Here is a 16540-nt window from a genome sequence, read left to right as displayed (position 1 = left end):
TTTACTACCCACAAGGGGCTAAACACAGAGGGGACGAACAAGGACAGACAAATGGATTAAGTCGATTACATCGACTCCAGTGTGTAACTGGTACTTATTTAATCGACCCCGAAAGGATGAAAGGCAAAGTAGAGCTCGGCGGAATTTGAACTCAGAACGTAGCGGCAGACGAAATACTGCTAAGCATTTCGCCTGGCGTGCTAATCAGTGTGTTATAGTTTTTCATAGTGTGAAAATAGCTTATCATAGTGTTAGAGTTTTTCTCCAGTGTGAATACATTTACGACTGGATGATTAACTGAGAAAACGTCTTACATGGTTCGATATTTATCTAACATTTCAAGTGACACCCGTCATCCTTTCATCAGAGAGAAGAAAAAATATTGAGAGGCATGAAAAAGGGGGAAAATATGATGCACATCAAAAAAAAAAATGATGGGATGGTTACGGACGTAACGCTTTTAAAAAAAAAGATAGTCACGGTTGGAACGTCTTCCAGTAAAGAAAGGCATTTACAAGAGACGCACATTGCGCGTTTCAGATTTAAGTATCGTGAGCGTCCTCATACCCTCTTGCTCGTCGGCGCATGCGCAGATAATCAGGACGTATTGTTTTCCATTTTGAAAAATTTGTTATTTATGTCGCTCTTTTCTCTGGGATTACGTATTTGTTAGCCCTGCCAGCAATTTTTGCATATTTTGTCTTTTAATGAAGACGTATGAGGTTGACTGATGTCCAGCTTTGTGGTTGAATTGCTACACAAACACATTGATATTGGACTTCTGTATCATTTTTGATGCTGGAAAGAAATTGAAGTCGTGAAAGTTGTGGCGAAGAGTTCTGTGCAGATCTGCGATGTTTAAGGGTGAATATGTAAGTTTTCTTTTTTTTTTTCTTAGATTAAAACTAAATCCGTTTTGGTTGTTTGTTTTTTTACTATGTTTAAGTTTGTTCCAACTACAACTGTCTATCTAGTATTAGCGGAGTTTTTGGAATAGCTGCCCTACGAAGCTTCCTCATAGAAAACAGGCAAAATGTGCGGAAGTGGAGATAATTTGTAAAAAAGAAAAATTGAAATATCTTTGGGAAAAAAAAAATCCCAGGATCATAATTTCCGTTGCACGAAACACAGGAATAGTAAAAAGTGAAGATAAAATTCAACCCTTTCCCTTTCCTGTGATGTATGAGACTTAGGGAAACAACTATTCCGAAACTCCACCCCAGTACATTGGAGACTGCATTGTCTAATGTATGTTTCTTTCAGACCGAAGGTTATAATTTCAAACAAACAAATACACATAAACACGTATACATACACAAAATAATAGTTTCATGTATTATATTTCTCAGCAAAGGATAGTTTGGTATATATAAAACTGCTTTCCACAATTAAGGCTAATGAAATTGGTAAGTTTTGGATGTATATCTGATTTCTACTGTAAAGTGATTAAATATTCTAATGAATCAAGCTAATTTTTCGCAGTTATATTTCTCATACTATGCTACCCAGCAGATACCCTTATTAAAACTTTTAATAAAATGAGGTTATTTATTAGTTTTTAACACCCTCTTCAAAAATATTCCAAGTCAAATCCCCTAGTCTTGTAATAACTGTTACAGAACAGGACTGTACTATTGTCATCTGTGGCGGACATGATCGAACTTCACCACACCCGCCTAAAAAATTGAGCTGATGTAAATCGGTCTTAATTAAGCAGATCTAGCTATCTTGTAGAAGCCATTTCATTGAATTTTAGGAATATAATACCCCTAATTATGTGTTCTACTTTGTATTCCACCATTTCGTTTACATTTAATTATATCAGTACTTTTTTGTTTGTTTTCCCTTATCTGATAGACTTTGTTTTAAAACAAGTCGTTCCACCTGCAAGAATTAGTGGTCAAAAATCTACACCAATCACATCCTTCTGGATGATATTCCAAGAAAAGTCATAGATGTACAAGAAGATAGGATAGTCATGACAGGAACAGCTTTGATCAGAAATGTCATAAGAGGCAACTGGAAGAACATTTGACCATAAAATGTTGTCTCAGAAAAACCATTCACTCTTCATATAGACTTGGGCCGACCAGAGCCTTGTGAGTGGATTTGCTAGATGGTAAGAAGCTTGTCAGACTGAAACTGAAAGAAGCTTATCATACATCTATGTGAATGTATCTCTGTGTCCCCCATTACTGCTTGACAACCTGTGTTAGTGTATTTACGTCCCTGCAACTTAGCAGTTCAGTGAGCTGGCAGAATTGTTAGCACACCAGGCGAAATGCTTAGCAGTATTTCGCCTGTCGTTATGTCCTGCATTCATATTCCACCAAAGTCAACTTTGCTTTCATCTTTTCGGGGGTCAATAAATTAAGTACCAGTTACATACTGGGGTTAGGTTTTAAAAAATAAGTCCTGGGGTCAATTTGTGTGACTAAAACCCTTCAAGGCGGTGCCCCAGCATGACTACAGTGAACAGAAGCAAATAAAAGATAAAACATTGATGATGATTATCAGTTATTAGTAGAGTTACTCAATGTTGCCCAGGTGCTATGTAGAAACAACAGTATTTTCAATGAGGATCAATGTTTGGTTGTATATGGCAGAGTGAATCTCTGAGTAAAGAGGCATAGAAAATTGTAGGAAAGATGTTCCCCATATTTCTTCTGGCTCTTTTCACTCTAATAATTTTTTTTTAAATCACATCATTTAAATATCTCATATATACATTTTGGTCTATATTTCAGGATACCTCATGGCATGGACTTAAAAACATTTACACTTACGATATATCAACATACTTAACAACTGTGAAGAACTATCAGGAGCAAAACTAACTTTAACAAAATTCTTTGATTGATATAAAGAGATATATTTCTTTTGACCTGAAATTAATTATGAAACATATTTATTGACTGGAAGTATGTGTAAAAGGATTTTTTTTTTTAGATTAAACTTGGAAAAACTTACTGTGCGGACATAACTGCTTCCTCTATTAGGATTTTCATACAGATGTAATTTTTTAACTGGAGTAGTTTCAGTGATATTTTAGTTTCTGCTTTCTTCTGAAATAGGGTTTTTACCTAAGCCAGTCCTTATGCAAATGACTAATTCTGATCTGAAATAGTCTCTGACTTCAATAAATATCACTGTTAGTGGAGAAGATATATTAATGGTGTAATTTAATGCTCGAAAAGACAGAAAGATATATTATTATTGTGACATAAAATAAAAAAATTAAAAAAAGCAATGGAGAAAGAATTCTGTGAGAGTCAGATTCAAGGTATAACACAGTTTAAAGGAACAGAATATTCTAAAGAAACTCTGAAAATATCTCCGAAAAGACCTTATCTCTGTGAAATCTGTGGAAGAGCATTCATAGTACAAAGTGAATTAAGTGAACATAAGTTATTTCACATAAGATCAAAATTTTATGAGTGCCAAATTTGTGATAAAAGATTTATTAAATATAGTTTGTTAAATTCCCACCATTGTGTTCAGACAGGAGAAATGTCATATCACTGTGATATCACTGATGAAACAGTGTCTCCAGATATTGCCTTAACTACACACAATGATACACACACAGACGAGAAACTATATCACTCTGACAAGACAGATTCTCAGAGTAATGATTTAACTAGCCATAAACCTATTCGCACAGGAGAGAAATCGTATGAATGTCATATCTGTGGGAAAATGTTTATATGCAAAGATAAATTATTCCAGCACAAACGCCGTCATATAGGTGAAAAACCATATAAGTGTGAAATCTGTGGTAGAAATTTTTCTGGAATTTCTTATCTGGCATGGCATCAACGTGTTCATACAGGAGGCAAACCATACCAGTGTGATATTTGTAGTGAAAAATTTGCTTATAATGCTACCTACCACAAACACATGCGTATTCACACTGGAGAGAAACACCAATGTCATGTTTGTGACGAAACATTTTCCAGTCGTGGTTGTTTATTGACTCATAAACGTGTTCACACAGGAGAGATGTCATATGATTGTGATATGTGTGGGAAGGCCTTTTCTCGAAGTAGCAATTTAACAAGACACAAATATCTTCATTCAGAAGGAAAATCCCTCCCACCCTGAAATATGTAGGAAAATATTTTTTCAGCTGAGTAATTTACATTAACCCAAACATATTTATAGACATTGTTATTTGTGTTGGATCATTTTCTCAAAGAAATAATTTAACTGCATGCAAAAATCTTCACACCTGAAAATCTATGACATTGCAACATCAATGGCAAAATATTTTCTACACATGATATATGTCATACACGTGTTTGCTCAGAAGAGAGTAAATATGGTTGAGTTACAAGTGGTAAATTCACTTTCTCTTATATCACTACAATATTATACAGCCACGAATGTAAATGTTAAAATAAGGCTGTTATTTTAAAGCAAGTTCATGAATATTGAGAGAAGGAACATTTACTGGCAGAATCTGTACTGTGAGAAGAGTCAAATTTATTGTGAAGATCAATTTGGCTGGAACAGCAAACTTTGCCTGTCAGCTTCATCAACCAAATAACAGCAAATGCATCCACATTAAACTTAATACTCTGATATTTTAAATAAATGCATTGTTTCTAAGGCATGGCTATATGGCTAAGAAGTTTGACTCACAACCACATGGCTTCCGGTTCAGTTGCACTGTGCAGCACTTTGAGCAAATGTCTTCTACTCTTCCTTTATGTTGGTTGTGAGTGAAATTTGGATGTGCATCAAGCTGTAGAATACTTTTTCAAAAAGTCTTATCTAATGTGACATAAAAATGATGATAAAGAAATGATACTTTTTTCTTTCTTTTTTTTTTTTTTTGACAACTGAGGAATATTATCACAAAGGGACCTTATTCAGTAGTAAAGAAACAAATTAGACCTGCCCAACTGCACAATTTCAGGTTTGCTCCCATTGTGTGACACCTTGTCTTCTATAACACCTGAGTCTTGTCAGTGAGTTTGATTGACAGAAATGGTCGCGTGTGTGTATATATGTATGTTTTTATATATATATATATCATCATCGTTTAATGTCTGCTTTCCATGGGTTGGACAATTTGACTGAGGACTGGCAAACCAGATGGCTGCACCAGGCTCAAATCTGATCTGGCAGAGTTTCTGCAGCTGGATGCCCTTCCTAATGCCAACCACTCCGAGAGTGTAGTGGGTGCTTTTACGTGCCATATATATATATATATATATGAATTATCTTGGTTAATGGCCCCCTCCCGGTTGAAGGGTTTTTTGTTTTGAAGTTACTTGGCGACCCTGTTGATGCTAGTGTCACATAAAAAGCACCTGTTCTGACGCCATGTAACAAGCACCCAGTACACTCTGTAAAGTGGTTGACATTAGGAACGGCATTCAGCCATAGAAACCAAGCCAAAACACATGACTGGAACCTAGTGCTGTTCTCTAGGTTCCATACCAGCATGGAAAACAAGCATTGAATAATGATATATATGTGTGTGTTTGTGTCTCCTTATCTTGACATTGCAGGATAGTTTTAAATGAGTGTCACCATCATAAAATCGGTGTTGTTTATTTCCAATCTATGAAAACACGTCTGGCTATAGAAAAATATTACTTTGCTTGGCAACAGGAAAGGTATTGGGACATAGAAAATCTGCTTCAATAAATTCCATCTGATCTGTGCGGACATGGAAAATTCGACATTAAATGACAGTGAAAGGACAAATGCACAATCTATTTTATTGTATAAATATCATAGTGTAAGCTGTCAAAATTATTTATTGAAAAATATTATGCTTCCACTGGATTTTTTTTTTTTTTTTTTTGGCATGAAATATTTTGATATTTGTTAATTTCACTTTAGGTTGACTATAACCTCCAGTTTGATTACAAAAGCAGTTATATCATTGTTTGGTTACCATTGATATTTTACAATTTCCTTATAGTGTCATTATTTAGAATTAATGTCAGCATAATTTCATTAGTTCTTTCCATGGTAATAACTATATCTATTTGGAGAAATATTATCAAAAGAACAAGTTGCTGTGAACACTTAAAAATAAATCTACAATAATCCTACAAATATCCTTGCCATCATTTGCCTGCTTTCCATGCTGGCATATGTTGGACGAGTCATCATTATCTGAGTAATTTCTTATTGGGAGCTATTTCTTCCCTAAATGTAGTGCCTGGACATGCCATTTAATATAATTTCTACACCTGAAAGCCCTTCCTGTTGTCAATCACTTTACAGAATATACTAGGTGCATTTTCTTGTGGCACCAATACTAAAGTTCTTGGTAACCTAAAGAAGGGAATAGAAGCAGCAATGCCAGAACTAGGCATTTGAGAGGGGGGAGAATAGGGGCTGTAAATGTAGAGGATACACAATAGTTTTGGGCATGTACATTTGTTGAGGTGACTTAGGAGGAAACCAAACAAGGAGGGCAAGAATGGATGAGAAAGTGGAAGGGAAAAACGGATATGTATGGGGAGTTAGAGGAGGTTATTTGCAATGGTGGTGGTACATGAAGGTAACAGTGAATGATGAGATAAAAGTAAGGATAGATTTTGGGTGGCAATAAACTGACCCAGAGGATTCAGAGTGCTAGCTGGTACTAGAACAGGTTGAAGCTAGAATGTTCTGATTAGCTTGGTTCAATCCAGCTCCTTATTTGTGGGGCCTAAAGAAAAGTTGGGAGAGGGTTGAAATATAGATGAAGTTTGACAAGGTGATTAAAAGATGGAGGTTTATATGTGAAGAGATACAAGGATGAGGGAGCTAGGATGTAAATTGATGGGCCAGGAAGGTAGGTTTGGCAGGGAACTAAATAGATATGCATATACAAGCATTCGCTATAGATACATGTAACCACAGTTAATTTGTGGAAAATGAAAAGAACCATTAAAATAAAACGAATCTATAGCTTATGATTTTATATTATATTTTCTAGAACATGTTTATTTGTTGTGAATATTCTGCATGTTACAAGGTTGTCTACAGTTCTTACTGGTGCTTGTCATGTAACAGCCAACCATTTCTTCTATATATATATATAAACAGTGTTGAAATAAACTTTCAGTGTCAAAGAATATTCTTCTTTTGTCATTTTATTGTCAAGTTTTAGTTGAATACTGCTGAACATTATTTTATTTTCAGTCTCTGGATCAGAAAATGAAAGATTACCTTCAATATTTCTACAGACTTTAACAGCAAACATGTGCTTATGAGGACATATTTGCTATTAGTACATCAAATCATGTATGCAACCCTGAAGCAAGTTACTGCTGTTGTTTCTGATCCAGTAGACTGATAATGAAAAGTATTCCACCTATGACCTTCCCATCTTCTTTTTTCAGTAACCAATAAATATGATACGGTGGCAAGCTGGCAGAAACGTTAGCACGCCGGGCAAATTGCTTGGTATTTTGTCTGCCGCTACGTTCTGAGTTCAAATTCCACCAAGGTCGACTTTGCCTTTCATCCTTTCGGGATCGATAAATTAAGTACCAGTTATGCACTGTGGTCAATGTAATTGACTTAATCCATTTGTCTGTCCTTGTTTGTCCTCTCCGTGTTTAGCCCCTTGTGGGTAGTAAAGAAATAGGTATTTCGTTTGCATTTGTCTTTATGTTCTGAGTTCAAATTCTGCGGAGGTCGACTTTGCCTTTCATCCTTTTGTGGTCGATAAATAAGTACCAGTTGCATACTGGAGTCAATCTAATTGACTGGCCCCCTCCCCCAAAATTTTGGGCCTTGTGCCTAGAGTAGAAAAGAATAAATAAATATGATACTGTTTGTGATATGTACATTATATTTATAAGTATTATGTGTGTGTGTGTGTATTTATATATAAATATATATAGACACTTGCATACATAAAGAATAGCACACTTTACAGAATATACTCTGTACATTTTCTTGTGGCACCATCACTAAAGTTCTTGGTAGCCTACGGAGAGGAATAGAAGAAGCAATGCCAGAAGTAGGCATTTGAGAAGGGAGAGAATAGGGGCTGTAAATGTAGAGGATACACAATAGTTTTGGGCATATACATTTGTTGAGGTGACCTGGGAGGAAACCAGTAGCACTGGTAGAGAACACCTTCAAATGCACTTGCTGTATGTGTGACTGCCACTCCTGAGTGGACCTCTGCAACTACAGCAGATACTGCACCACCATTAGCAACTTATACAACTTCAAGCACAGATCCATGATCTCTCAAAACCAATGAATGCCTACTATGTAATATGACAATAGTACATCTGTCAAACTTCAGAAAAGACCTCGCAGCTGTTAGGTGTGGCTGTACGGTAAGAAGTTTGCTTCTCAGTCACATGATCCCAGGTCCACTTTGAGCAAGTGTCTTCTATAGCCCCAGGCTGATCAAAGCCTTATGAGCAGATTTGGAGGAAATTGAAAGAAGCCTGTTGTATGTGTGTCTTAGACCCCCCACTACTACTTTGCAACTGGCTTTGGTTTGCTTACATACCATAACTTGGTGGTTCAACAAAAAGATACCAATAGAATAAGTACCAGGCTTGTACTGGTTGATTTGTTTGACTAAAATATTCAAAGTGGTACCTCATCAGGACTGCAGCCTAATGACTAAAACAAAAATTGAATACCGTAAATCCTTGAGTATAATCTGCATTTTTTTCCCCAAAATTTAATGGTCAAAATCCCTAGTGTGTACTATATATGATGTTAAAAATGAAAGATATTACAAGACAGTAATTTCCAAGGTTTACTATGTCACCTGACATTATATTTGAATCTACCCGCATGGTTCTTGGTCTCAAGCATTTGTCTTATGAAGGAAGGCTGAAGACGCTCGACCTTTCTTCTCTCGAAAAACGATGACGCCATGGTGATCTCATTCTTGCTCACAACATCATAAGTGGAAAGTGTAACCTCTCGAAAGAGCTGTTCTTCACTCCTGCTCCAGAGCGTGGGCTGCAGGGTCACTCCGAAAAGCTCTATCTACGATGATTTCATTTCAATTGAAGGAAGGGGCTTTCTCCGTCCGGGTTGCAGATCTGTGGAATAAGCTGCCGGACGAGATAGTGAAGATGCCGACGGCCGCTTTGTTCAAAGTCTCTCTTGACCAGAAATGGCCTGAACTCTTTGTATGAGCACCCTCCATGTACATAACTCCCTGTCCCCCTACATGGCCTTACTTTTGCTTTTTGAGCCAATAAAGATTAAATAAATTACCGTTTTACTTTCATTAGAGAAATTTTAAAAAATACATCATAAAAATTTAGATATAAAAGTTTCATCTGTTGGTTTCCTACAAAATTAATCAATTGTGTTAATCCTTCCACGTTTAACTGAAGTTGTAATAAAGAGTATTAAAACTATACTATTACACATGTATTGTGGCTCTGCACTAGCCTTCGAAAGTTTATAACACAGATTTTAATCATTTAAGATTTATTAATGGGAACTTAGATTTAGTTACTACAACCACTTTAATCCAAACATTACAAATCTTTCGATATATTTTGTTTGTAAGCTTGTTATAGAAAATAGTGGTCTAAATACATTTTGTGAATTAGGAGTGGATATGTTTTGTCATGAATGAGTCCTTCTTAGCTTTTATTATATTTTAATATATATGTACACTGAAGACCAAAGAGGACGCATGATGCTGCTTTAAAATGATTCCAGATTTTGTAATATTTATGCAAGTAGATTTGTTATTCAGCCCTGAGTGCAGATTCCCTAGGACCTGAATATCTCAAAGCAATTCAGTGGGATTTTCTTGAGATGCGAGGCTTTTATGTTTATTCATTTACTTGTTTCAGTCATTTGACTGTGGCCATGTTGGAGCATCACCTTTAGTTGAACAAATCGACCACAAGGGTTATTCTTTGTAAGCCTAGTACTTATTCTATCAGTCTCTTTTGCCGAACCGTTAAGTTACAGGAATGTAAACACATCAACATCGGTTGTAGTGTGTTAACAAGCGATGGTGGGGGGACAAACACAGACACACAAATATATATATATATATATATATATATATATATATACACGACGAGCTTCTTTCAGTTTCCGTCAGCCAAATCTACTCACAAGGCTTTGGTCGGCCCGAGAAGACACTTGCCCAAGCTGCCACGCAGTAGAACTGAACCCAGAACCATGTGGTTGGGGAGCAAGCTTCTTACCACACAACCACTCCTGCGCCTATTCATTTTCTTATTTCCGTCATGTTTTTTCGTGTCTAATGAAAGAAAGGCGTCAAAGCTCATAATTCAAGAGGGAAAAATACATCTGTAGGATATGATTTGAGGGCGATTCGACTGCCTATTTCTTGTAGGCTCAAGGCCAAATACGGACAACCTTTATCGAGAAGCGGGCCGCATGTGACATGGTTCATCATCATGTGGGCCGTATTACTATAAAAAAAAAAAGGTAGTTTTTCGTTAGGTGTGTCACTCAGAATGTTCCACGGTCCGCAGGTTGTCCAAGACAGTTTTAGACTTAGAAATCCTTGTATAACGAACAGGACACAGAATAAAACCTTTTCAGTTATTTCATGAATGGAAAAGAGATCTAAAACAGTAAGAGTTAGTTCCCCTGATAGTTTAATGTAGATTTTTTTTCTAATATTCGAATCTTTATGGTTTGATATACTCATCCAATTTTATAGAAAGTTTCACTACTGATGTAGTTGTTATATATTCAGTTTTCATTCTGGTAAGTAACAACATAAAGATATTGATGTTAGCTTCTTTATGACTTTATCGTTGGAAGAAATTAAAGTTAGAAGTTATGGTGAATCCAACCACACGGTGACATCTACAACATTCACTTCAATATGTAAACACTATTTAATCGTTCAGTGCCGTATTATTTCATTTGTACAACATTTCTTTCTGTTTATGATCACAAAATGAAATTGGAAAATATCGTGAGCAATCGCATTAAAGAATCGGAATTCTGAAGGGAAAAAAGGTAGATGTGAAAAATTGCAGCGTGATTTTTCGATGAAATGAGAGAGTGGTGCATAAATAACGACCTAACTTCAAAAGTACGCCCCACCCACCCGATTTTCTTTCCCTCGTAAATTTCTTTAAAATGCTTATCTTCAAGTAACTTTTCCAGAGAGGGAGTAGGTTAAGATTATCTTAACTGAATTTGGAAAATTTCTTGGCTGTGTTTATAGGTGCAAGCATAGCTATGTAGTAAGAAGTTTGCTTCCCAACCAAATGATACCGGGTTCCATCCCACTGTATGCCACCTTGGCCAAGTGTTTTCTACTATAGCCCCGGCCCGACCAAATCCTTGTGAGTCAATTTGTTAGACGGAAACTGAAAAAAGCCCATCGTAAATGTACGTATGTGTGTTTGTCTGTCTGTCCCCATCACCGATTCACAACCACCAAAGCGGGCGAAGGTAAAGAATACTCACACCCGGTGTTTCGGGTTAGGGTTAGGGTTACGCTGAAAATGGGTGGTGTGCGTATTCTTTACCTGCGCTAGCAAGACATATCGAAAGAATCAGTAGCAGACTTGAAAAAAAAAGTACTGGGGTTGATTTGTTCGACCAAAAACCCCAGAGCGGCTCCCCAGCACGGCCACAATCAAATGACAAAAACAAGTAAAAGATAAACTTGTCTTTGGAGCACACTTCTCTTATAAAACTTTGCCATCACATTATCGTATTCTATGACAACTAAAATGTATCTCTAGAGCATTCCATTAAAAGACATGCAATTTTAAAGAAAGTTATGAGGAAACAGCCGGACTTCTATTTTTTCTGTGCTTATCTGGTCCTACTCCTCCATTTTGAGGTGTAGCGCCAACACCAATCCATCAAGGTACAATGGTATGAAACTCACTAGGTCATCTATACCATGGAGTCTTGCCACCAACTTAACTTTTTTCAACCAAGCGGTGATGTCTCCATAACTGCAAAATAGCCTAACTGTCTCATTCCAAACATGGACTATACCCATCATGTTTTGTTTTTTTTGTGAGCTGAAATAGCTTGCGATGTGAAGGAGGAAAAGACAGAAGCACAGAGTGAATTACAGTAATCTTACTTGTCTATCTGGAAGGGTCACTCACAATGTCCACATGCTCTGTCTGCCACCATGCCTATTTCTTTACTACCCACAAGGGGCTAAACACAGAGAAGACAAGCAAGGACAGACAAACAGATTAAGTCGATTATATCGACCCCCGTGCATAAGTAGTACTTATTTAATCGACCCCGAAAGTATGAAAGGCAAAGTCGACCTTGGCGGAATTTGAACTCAGAACGTAATGGTAGATGAAATACCGCTAAGCATTTCGCCTGGCATACTAACGTTTCTGCCAGCTCACCGTCTATGTGGAAGGAGTTCCTCACAACGTCTATGTGCTCTGTCTACCACTGTACTGTCTAACAGGTCTGCTCTCATACACTGTCCACTGCCAACTCACCGCTCACACATCGCCAACTCCACACACTCACAGGATATGTGTACTCCCTCATTTCTAGTCCTTCCCTACAGCACAGCCTGGCTCATAACACCACAGTTCTATTGTTTAACATTCTTAGGTTAAATAGGATTCAGGCAGATAAGAGATGGAAAATCATTTGTATAGCTTAACTTAATTTGGTTAGAAAAATTATAAATATGGAATCCAAAATCGGTTCTACCTCTACACTTGGCCCATCACTGGAAGAGCACATCTGTTTGTTTCTCACATCAGGTATGGCTTGTGCACAACAATACAACTTTCACCCTCTCTACTTGTCAGCCCATAGAAGTAGACTCTCTTCTCTTTTTCCACCCATCTTCTAACAGTCAACAAAAGATGAATATAACTACCTACAAGACGCACTATAGAACTAAAATTCCTCTGTGTACAACAACTCAAAGAAGTTGTGTCTTACATTGTAATGATATAATAAAAGGCCATTTCAACTAATAATATTTTCCTCTCATTTATTGGGTACATGTAAATCATTACAATTTTGGTGTCCCCTTGCAACATTATTATTACAGCTTTATATATTGTAAGTTTGGCTTGCTAATCTCATAAATACATTCATATCTTCACCACTTGTGCAAAGTTTTCATCAACCATTTCCAGCACATTTCCATAACAATGAATTGTTTCCTATATCTTCTCAATTTCTTCTCTCTAACAAAATAAAAATTATATTGATATTTAACTATATCTTTTTTTCTTTTATTTCAGGATATTACAGGGCTTGGACATTAAAAGAACTTTTCACATCAAATATATCAATATATATAGCAACTTTCAAAGAAAGATTTTATTCTTATTGAAATTAATTACAAACTTTATTGAATGGAAATGTATGTTATACATTTTTTCTGGAGAGATTAAGCTGGGAACAATCTCAGCTAAAGATTTAACCACTTTCTTTGCAAGGATAGTCATACAGATGTTACTTAATAACTGGAGTTATTTCAGTGATCCTTTAATATTTAATTTCTTTTAATAAAATATTATCTTAGCTAAATTAATCCTTATGTGATTGATTAATCTTGAACTGAAATAGTCTCTCATTTTGACAAATATCACTTGGTGCTAAATATATTTATATTGTAAATTAAAATGAGAAAAGAAAGAAAAGATACCTTAATGTTGGAAGATAAAAAAGAGTAATAGAGAAAGAATTGTGTGAGAATCAGATTGATGTTCTGAGGAGACTGAAAATTTCTTGGGAAAAGTCTAACCTCTGTGAGATCTATAAAATGTCATTTTCAGAAGAAAACCAATAAGTTAATTCACACAAGATTGACATTTTATATGTGAAAAATTTGTGCTAAAAGATTCATTAAAAATAGTCCAATTTCTCACTAATATATTCATATGGAGAAAAGGCCATATTCCTGCGATATCTGTGATAAAACATTTTCTTTAAAGAGTAACTTGACGAAACACAAACGTATTCACACAGATGAAAAACCATATCACTGTGATATTTGTGGCAAATCTTTCTCACGGAGTGATCATTTAGCTTGCCACAAACATATTCACACCGGTGGGAAATATTACTATTGTGATATTTGTGGAAAGTCATTATCTCGTAGAAGTAGTTTATCTGTTCATAAACGAATTCACACAGGAGAGAAACCACATCAGTGTGATATCTGTGGTAAAGCTTTTTCTAGAAATAGTGATTTATCTTCTCATAAACGTGTTCACACAGGAGAGAAAAAATACCACTGTGATATTTGTGGTAAAATGTTTTCTCATAATACTAATTTATATACCCATATACGTATTCACACAGGAGAGAAACCATATCACTGTGATATTTGTGGTAAAACTTTTTCCAGAAGTAATATTTTATCTTGTCATAAACGTGTTCATACAGGAGAGAAACAATAACATTGTGATAACTGTATTAAATAATTCCATCAAAGAAATAACTTTACATTAACCATTTAGTATTTAAACCAGCCGTTTCCAGCCCAAATATTCTACATGTTTTTATGTTCAGACTGGCCATATTCAGCCTCTCACACCTACCCTACAATGTCATTCTAAAAATGAGCAACCACATCATCAAAATCTTAAAGCTACAAGATAATGCATGATTACTCTAAAAAGAGTGTGAATCAAAAAGCATTAAATTTGATGGAGTACTCCGAATATTAAAAGGTTAAAGAGAAAGTATAACATTGTTCTATCTGTCACAAAATACATCCAACAAATATTGTTATGATGTCATAATAATGCTTACATAGGAGAAAATTGATATTGCCAAGCTATTCGTGGGAAGTCATTTTTCTGAGTAGTAGCTTATCCCACTGCATTATTATATAACCACAAATTTATCCACACTATACTTACCACCTAGTTATTTTTAATAAAAGTATTCTTTCAGAATAAATATGTATGTTGTCAGATATATTTACAGAAAGAGGAAAGAATATTTTTGATGTATTTGACCATGTGGTGAAGAATGTTATTACACAAGGGTCGTCATTATCGTATTGTGTGCGAAGGGTATCTTTTTTCTTCACAAATGTAAATAAACCCAATCTGTTTCTTAAAGGAGGGACATATTCATTATGCACAGAATGTTATTTACCTAAATGGACGCCAGTGATTGGTTAAAATTGCCGAAATGCTCGAAATTAAAGACGAAATATGTTACAACATATAGAATTTTCTCAATAAAGCCAAGAGAAAATGATGTTTTATAAACACATTCTACCAGTATACGAAGTTTAAAACCTTTTAGTTACCTAGAAATTATGTTACAAAGTGCCGTTCAAAAGGAAAAGATCCCTAGTTTGTGTTTTGAATTAAAAGCACCCAGTACACTGTAAAGTGGTTGGCATTAGGAAGGGCATGCAGCTGTAGAAACCATGCCAAAACAGACAAATGGCACCCAAACAACTCTCCAACTGGCCAACTCCTGTCAAACAGTGAAATCCATGCCAGCATGGGGAATGGACATTAAAAGATGACGATATAGAAAAGACACAGTATGGGAAATATTGAGTAAGCAATAATTGTAATATACAAAACCAACAAGAAGCAGCCACTATGTGGTTGTTTGACTTGCTAGATATAGCAGTCAAATTTCCTTCAAATTTCACCCTACCATCTTATAAAAGAAAGGTCATATCAAACATGAAATCATGATTTTTTTTCATTCTTCTCATGCTAAACTTATCAAATCCATAAAGCCATTTGTGAATCTCCATGTCAACTTCAAAGGTACTCTGCCATAGTCTACCTTTTTTTTTCTATTTGTTTGTTGTTATAGATGAATACTTAAGGCATCCTTTTACACTTTTCATGTTCACATATGACAGTTTCTACACTAGTTCATTGTCTTTAAAATATATTCTTCATGTCTCCTGCTTCAGTCTATTCAGACCAACAATCTCTATTTATGTATTGAGATGTTTGTACTTTTAGTGGGGATCAATAAAAATGACCGAACTATGACCAATCCATCTATACTATCCTCCAGGATACAGTCAAGTAGATTGTCTAAAAGGATAGTCTTAGGAAAATAATAACACTCACCAGACAAATGATAGAGTGATGCTTTATGGGAATTGCTCTGTGATTCGGCCCCCTCCTTTGCACAGTGACTAACCAGGCCACTTATATTTAAGCACTGCAATCTTTACCTGACTGGCTTTCTGAATATGGTGAAGTTTTACTGAGACAGTTGAATCCTAACAAATATGATCCAACAGTCCATCTTATTTAACATCAACACTCTTCATCAATATGTTCATTCCAAATAATTAGATGGGTGAATAGATATTTTTTCAGATGAAGATATAGAACCATCTGAAAGACCAAGCTCTACTGGAAATCGACTTAACTCTGGTTTCACAGAAGTGAGCATGATGTCATCTTGTTGGAGGAACTGAACTCAGCAAGTTCTAGATGCTCTCATAGATGATTGTCACTCTGGCATAGTGAGAAGTCAGGCTGTGAGTGAAAGTAGTCTTGTGAACAAGAAGCCACGGGCCCATCACTTGAATTTCCTCATTGTTCAACAGGGACTTGAAAAAAATCCAATCTTTAAAGTTCCATTGACT

At 35.8% G+C, this 16540-nt stretch overlaps 2 protein-coding genes across 2 annotated transcripts; both read left to right on the top strand.

Moving 5' to 3' along the window:
* Positions 1-220: 220 nt before the first annotated feature.
* Positions 221-4807, top strand: LOC115214064 (zinc finger protein 492-like). Its single transcript, XM_029783106.2, has 2 exons — positions 221-872; positions 2748-4807. Exon 2 carries the CDS (start codon positions 3250-3252, stop codon positions 4102-4104), a length of 855 nt encoding a protein of 284 aa, XP_029638966.1. The 5' UTR covers positions 221-872; positions 2748-3249; the 3' UTR covers positions 4105-4807.
* Positions 4808-10584: 5777 nt separating this feature from the next.
* Positions 10585-15016, top strand: LOC118764198 (zinc finger protein 239-like). Its single transcript, XM_036504653.1, has 3 exons — positions 10585-10698; positions 13194-14403; positions 14617-15016. The coding sequence occupies exon 2, from the start codon at positions 13836-13838 to the stop codon at positions 14355-14357; it is 522 nt and encodes a 173-aa protein (XP_036360546.1). The 5' UTR covers positions 10585-10698; positions 13194-13835; the 3' UTR covers positions 14358-14403; positions 14617-15016.
* The last annotated feature ends 1524 nt before the right edge of the window (positions 15017-16540 follow it).

This window comes from Octopus sinensis, linkage group LG7, assembly GCF_006345805.1.
Source record: "Octopus sinensis linkage group LG7, ASM634580v1, whole genome shotgun sequence".
In the NCBI taxonomy this organism is placed as follows: Eukaryota; Metazoa; Mollusca; class Cephalopoda; order Octopoda; family Octopodidae; genus Octopus; species Octopus sinensis.
Note: the sequence above shows the minus strand (reverse complement) of the source record. Positions and strands in the feature narration are given on the sequence as shown.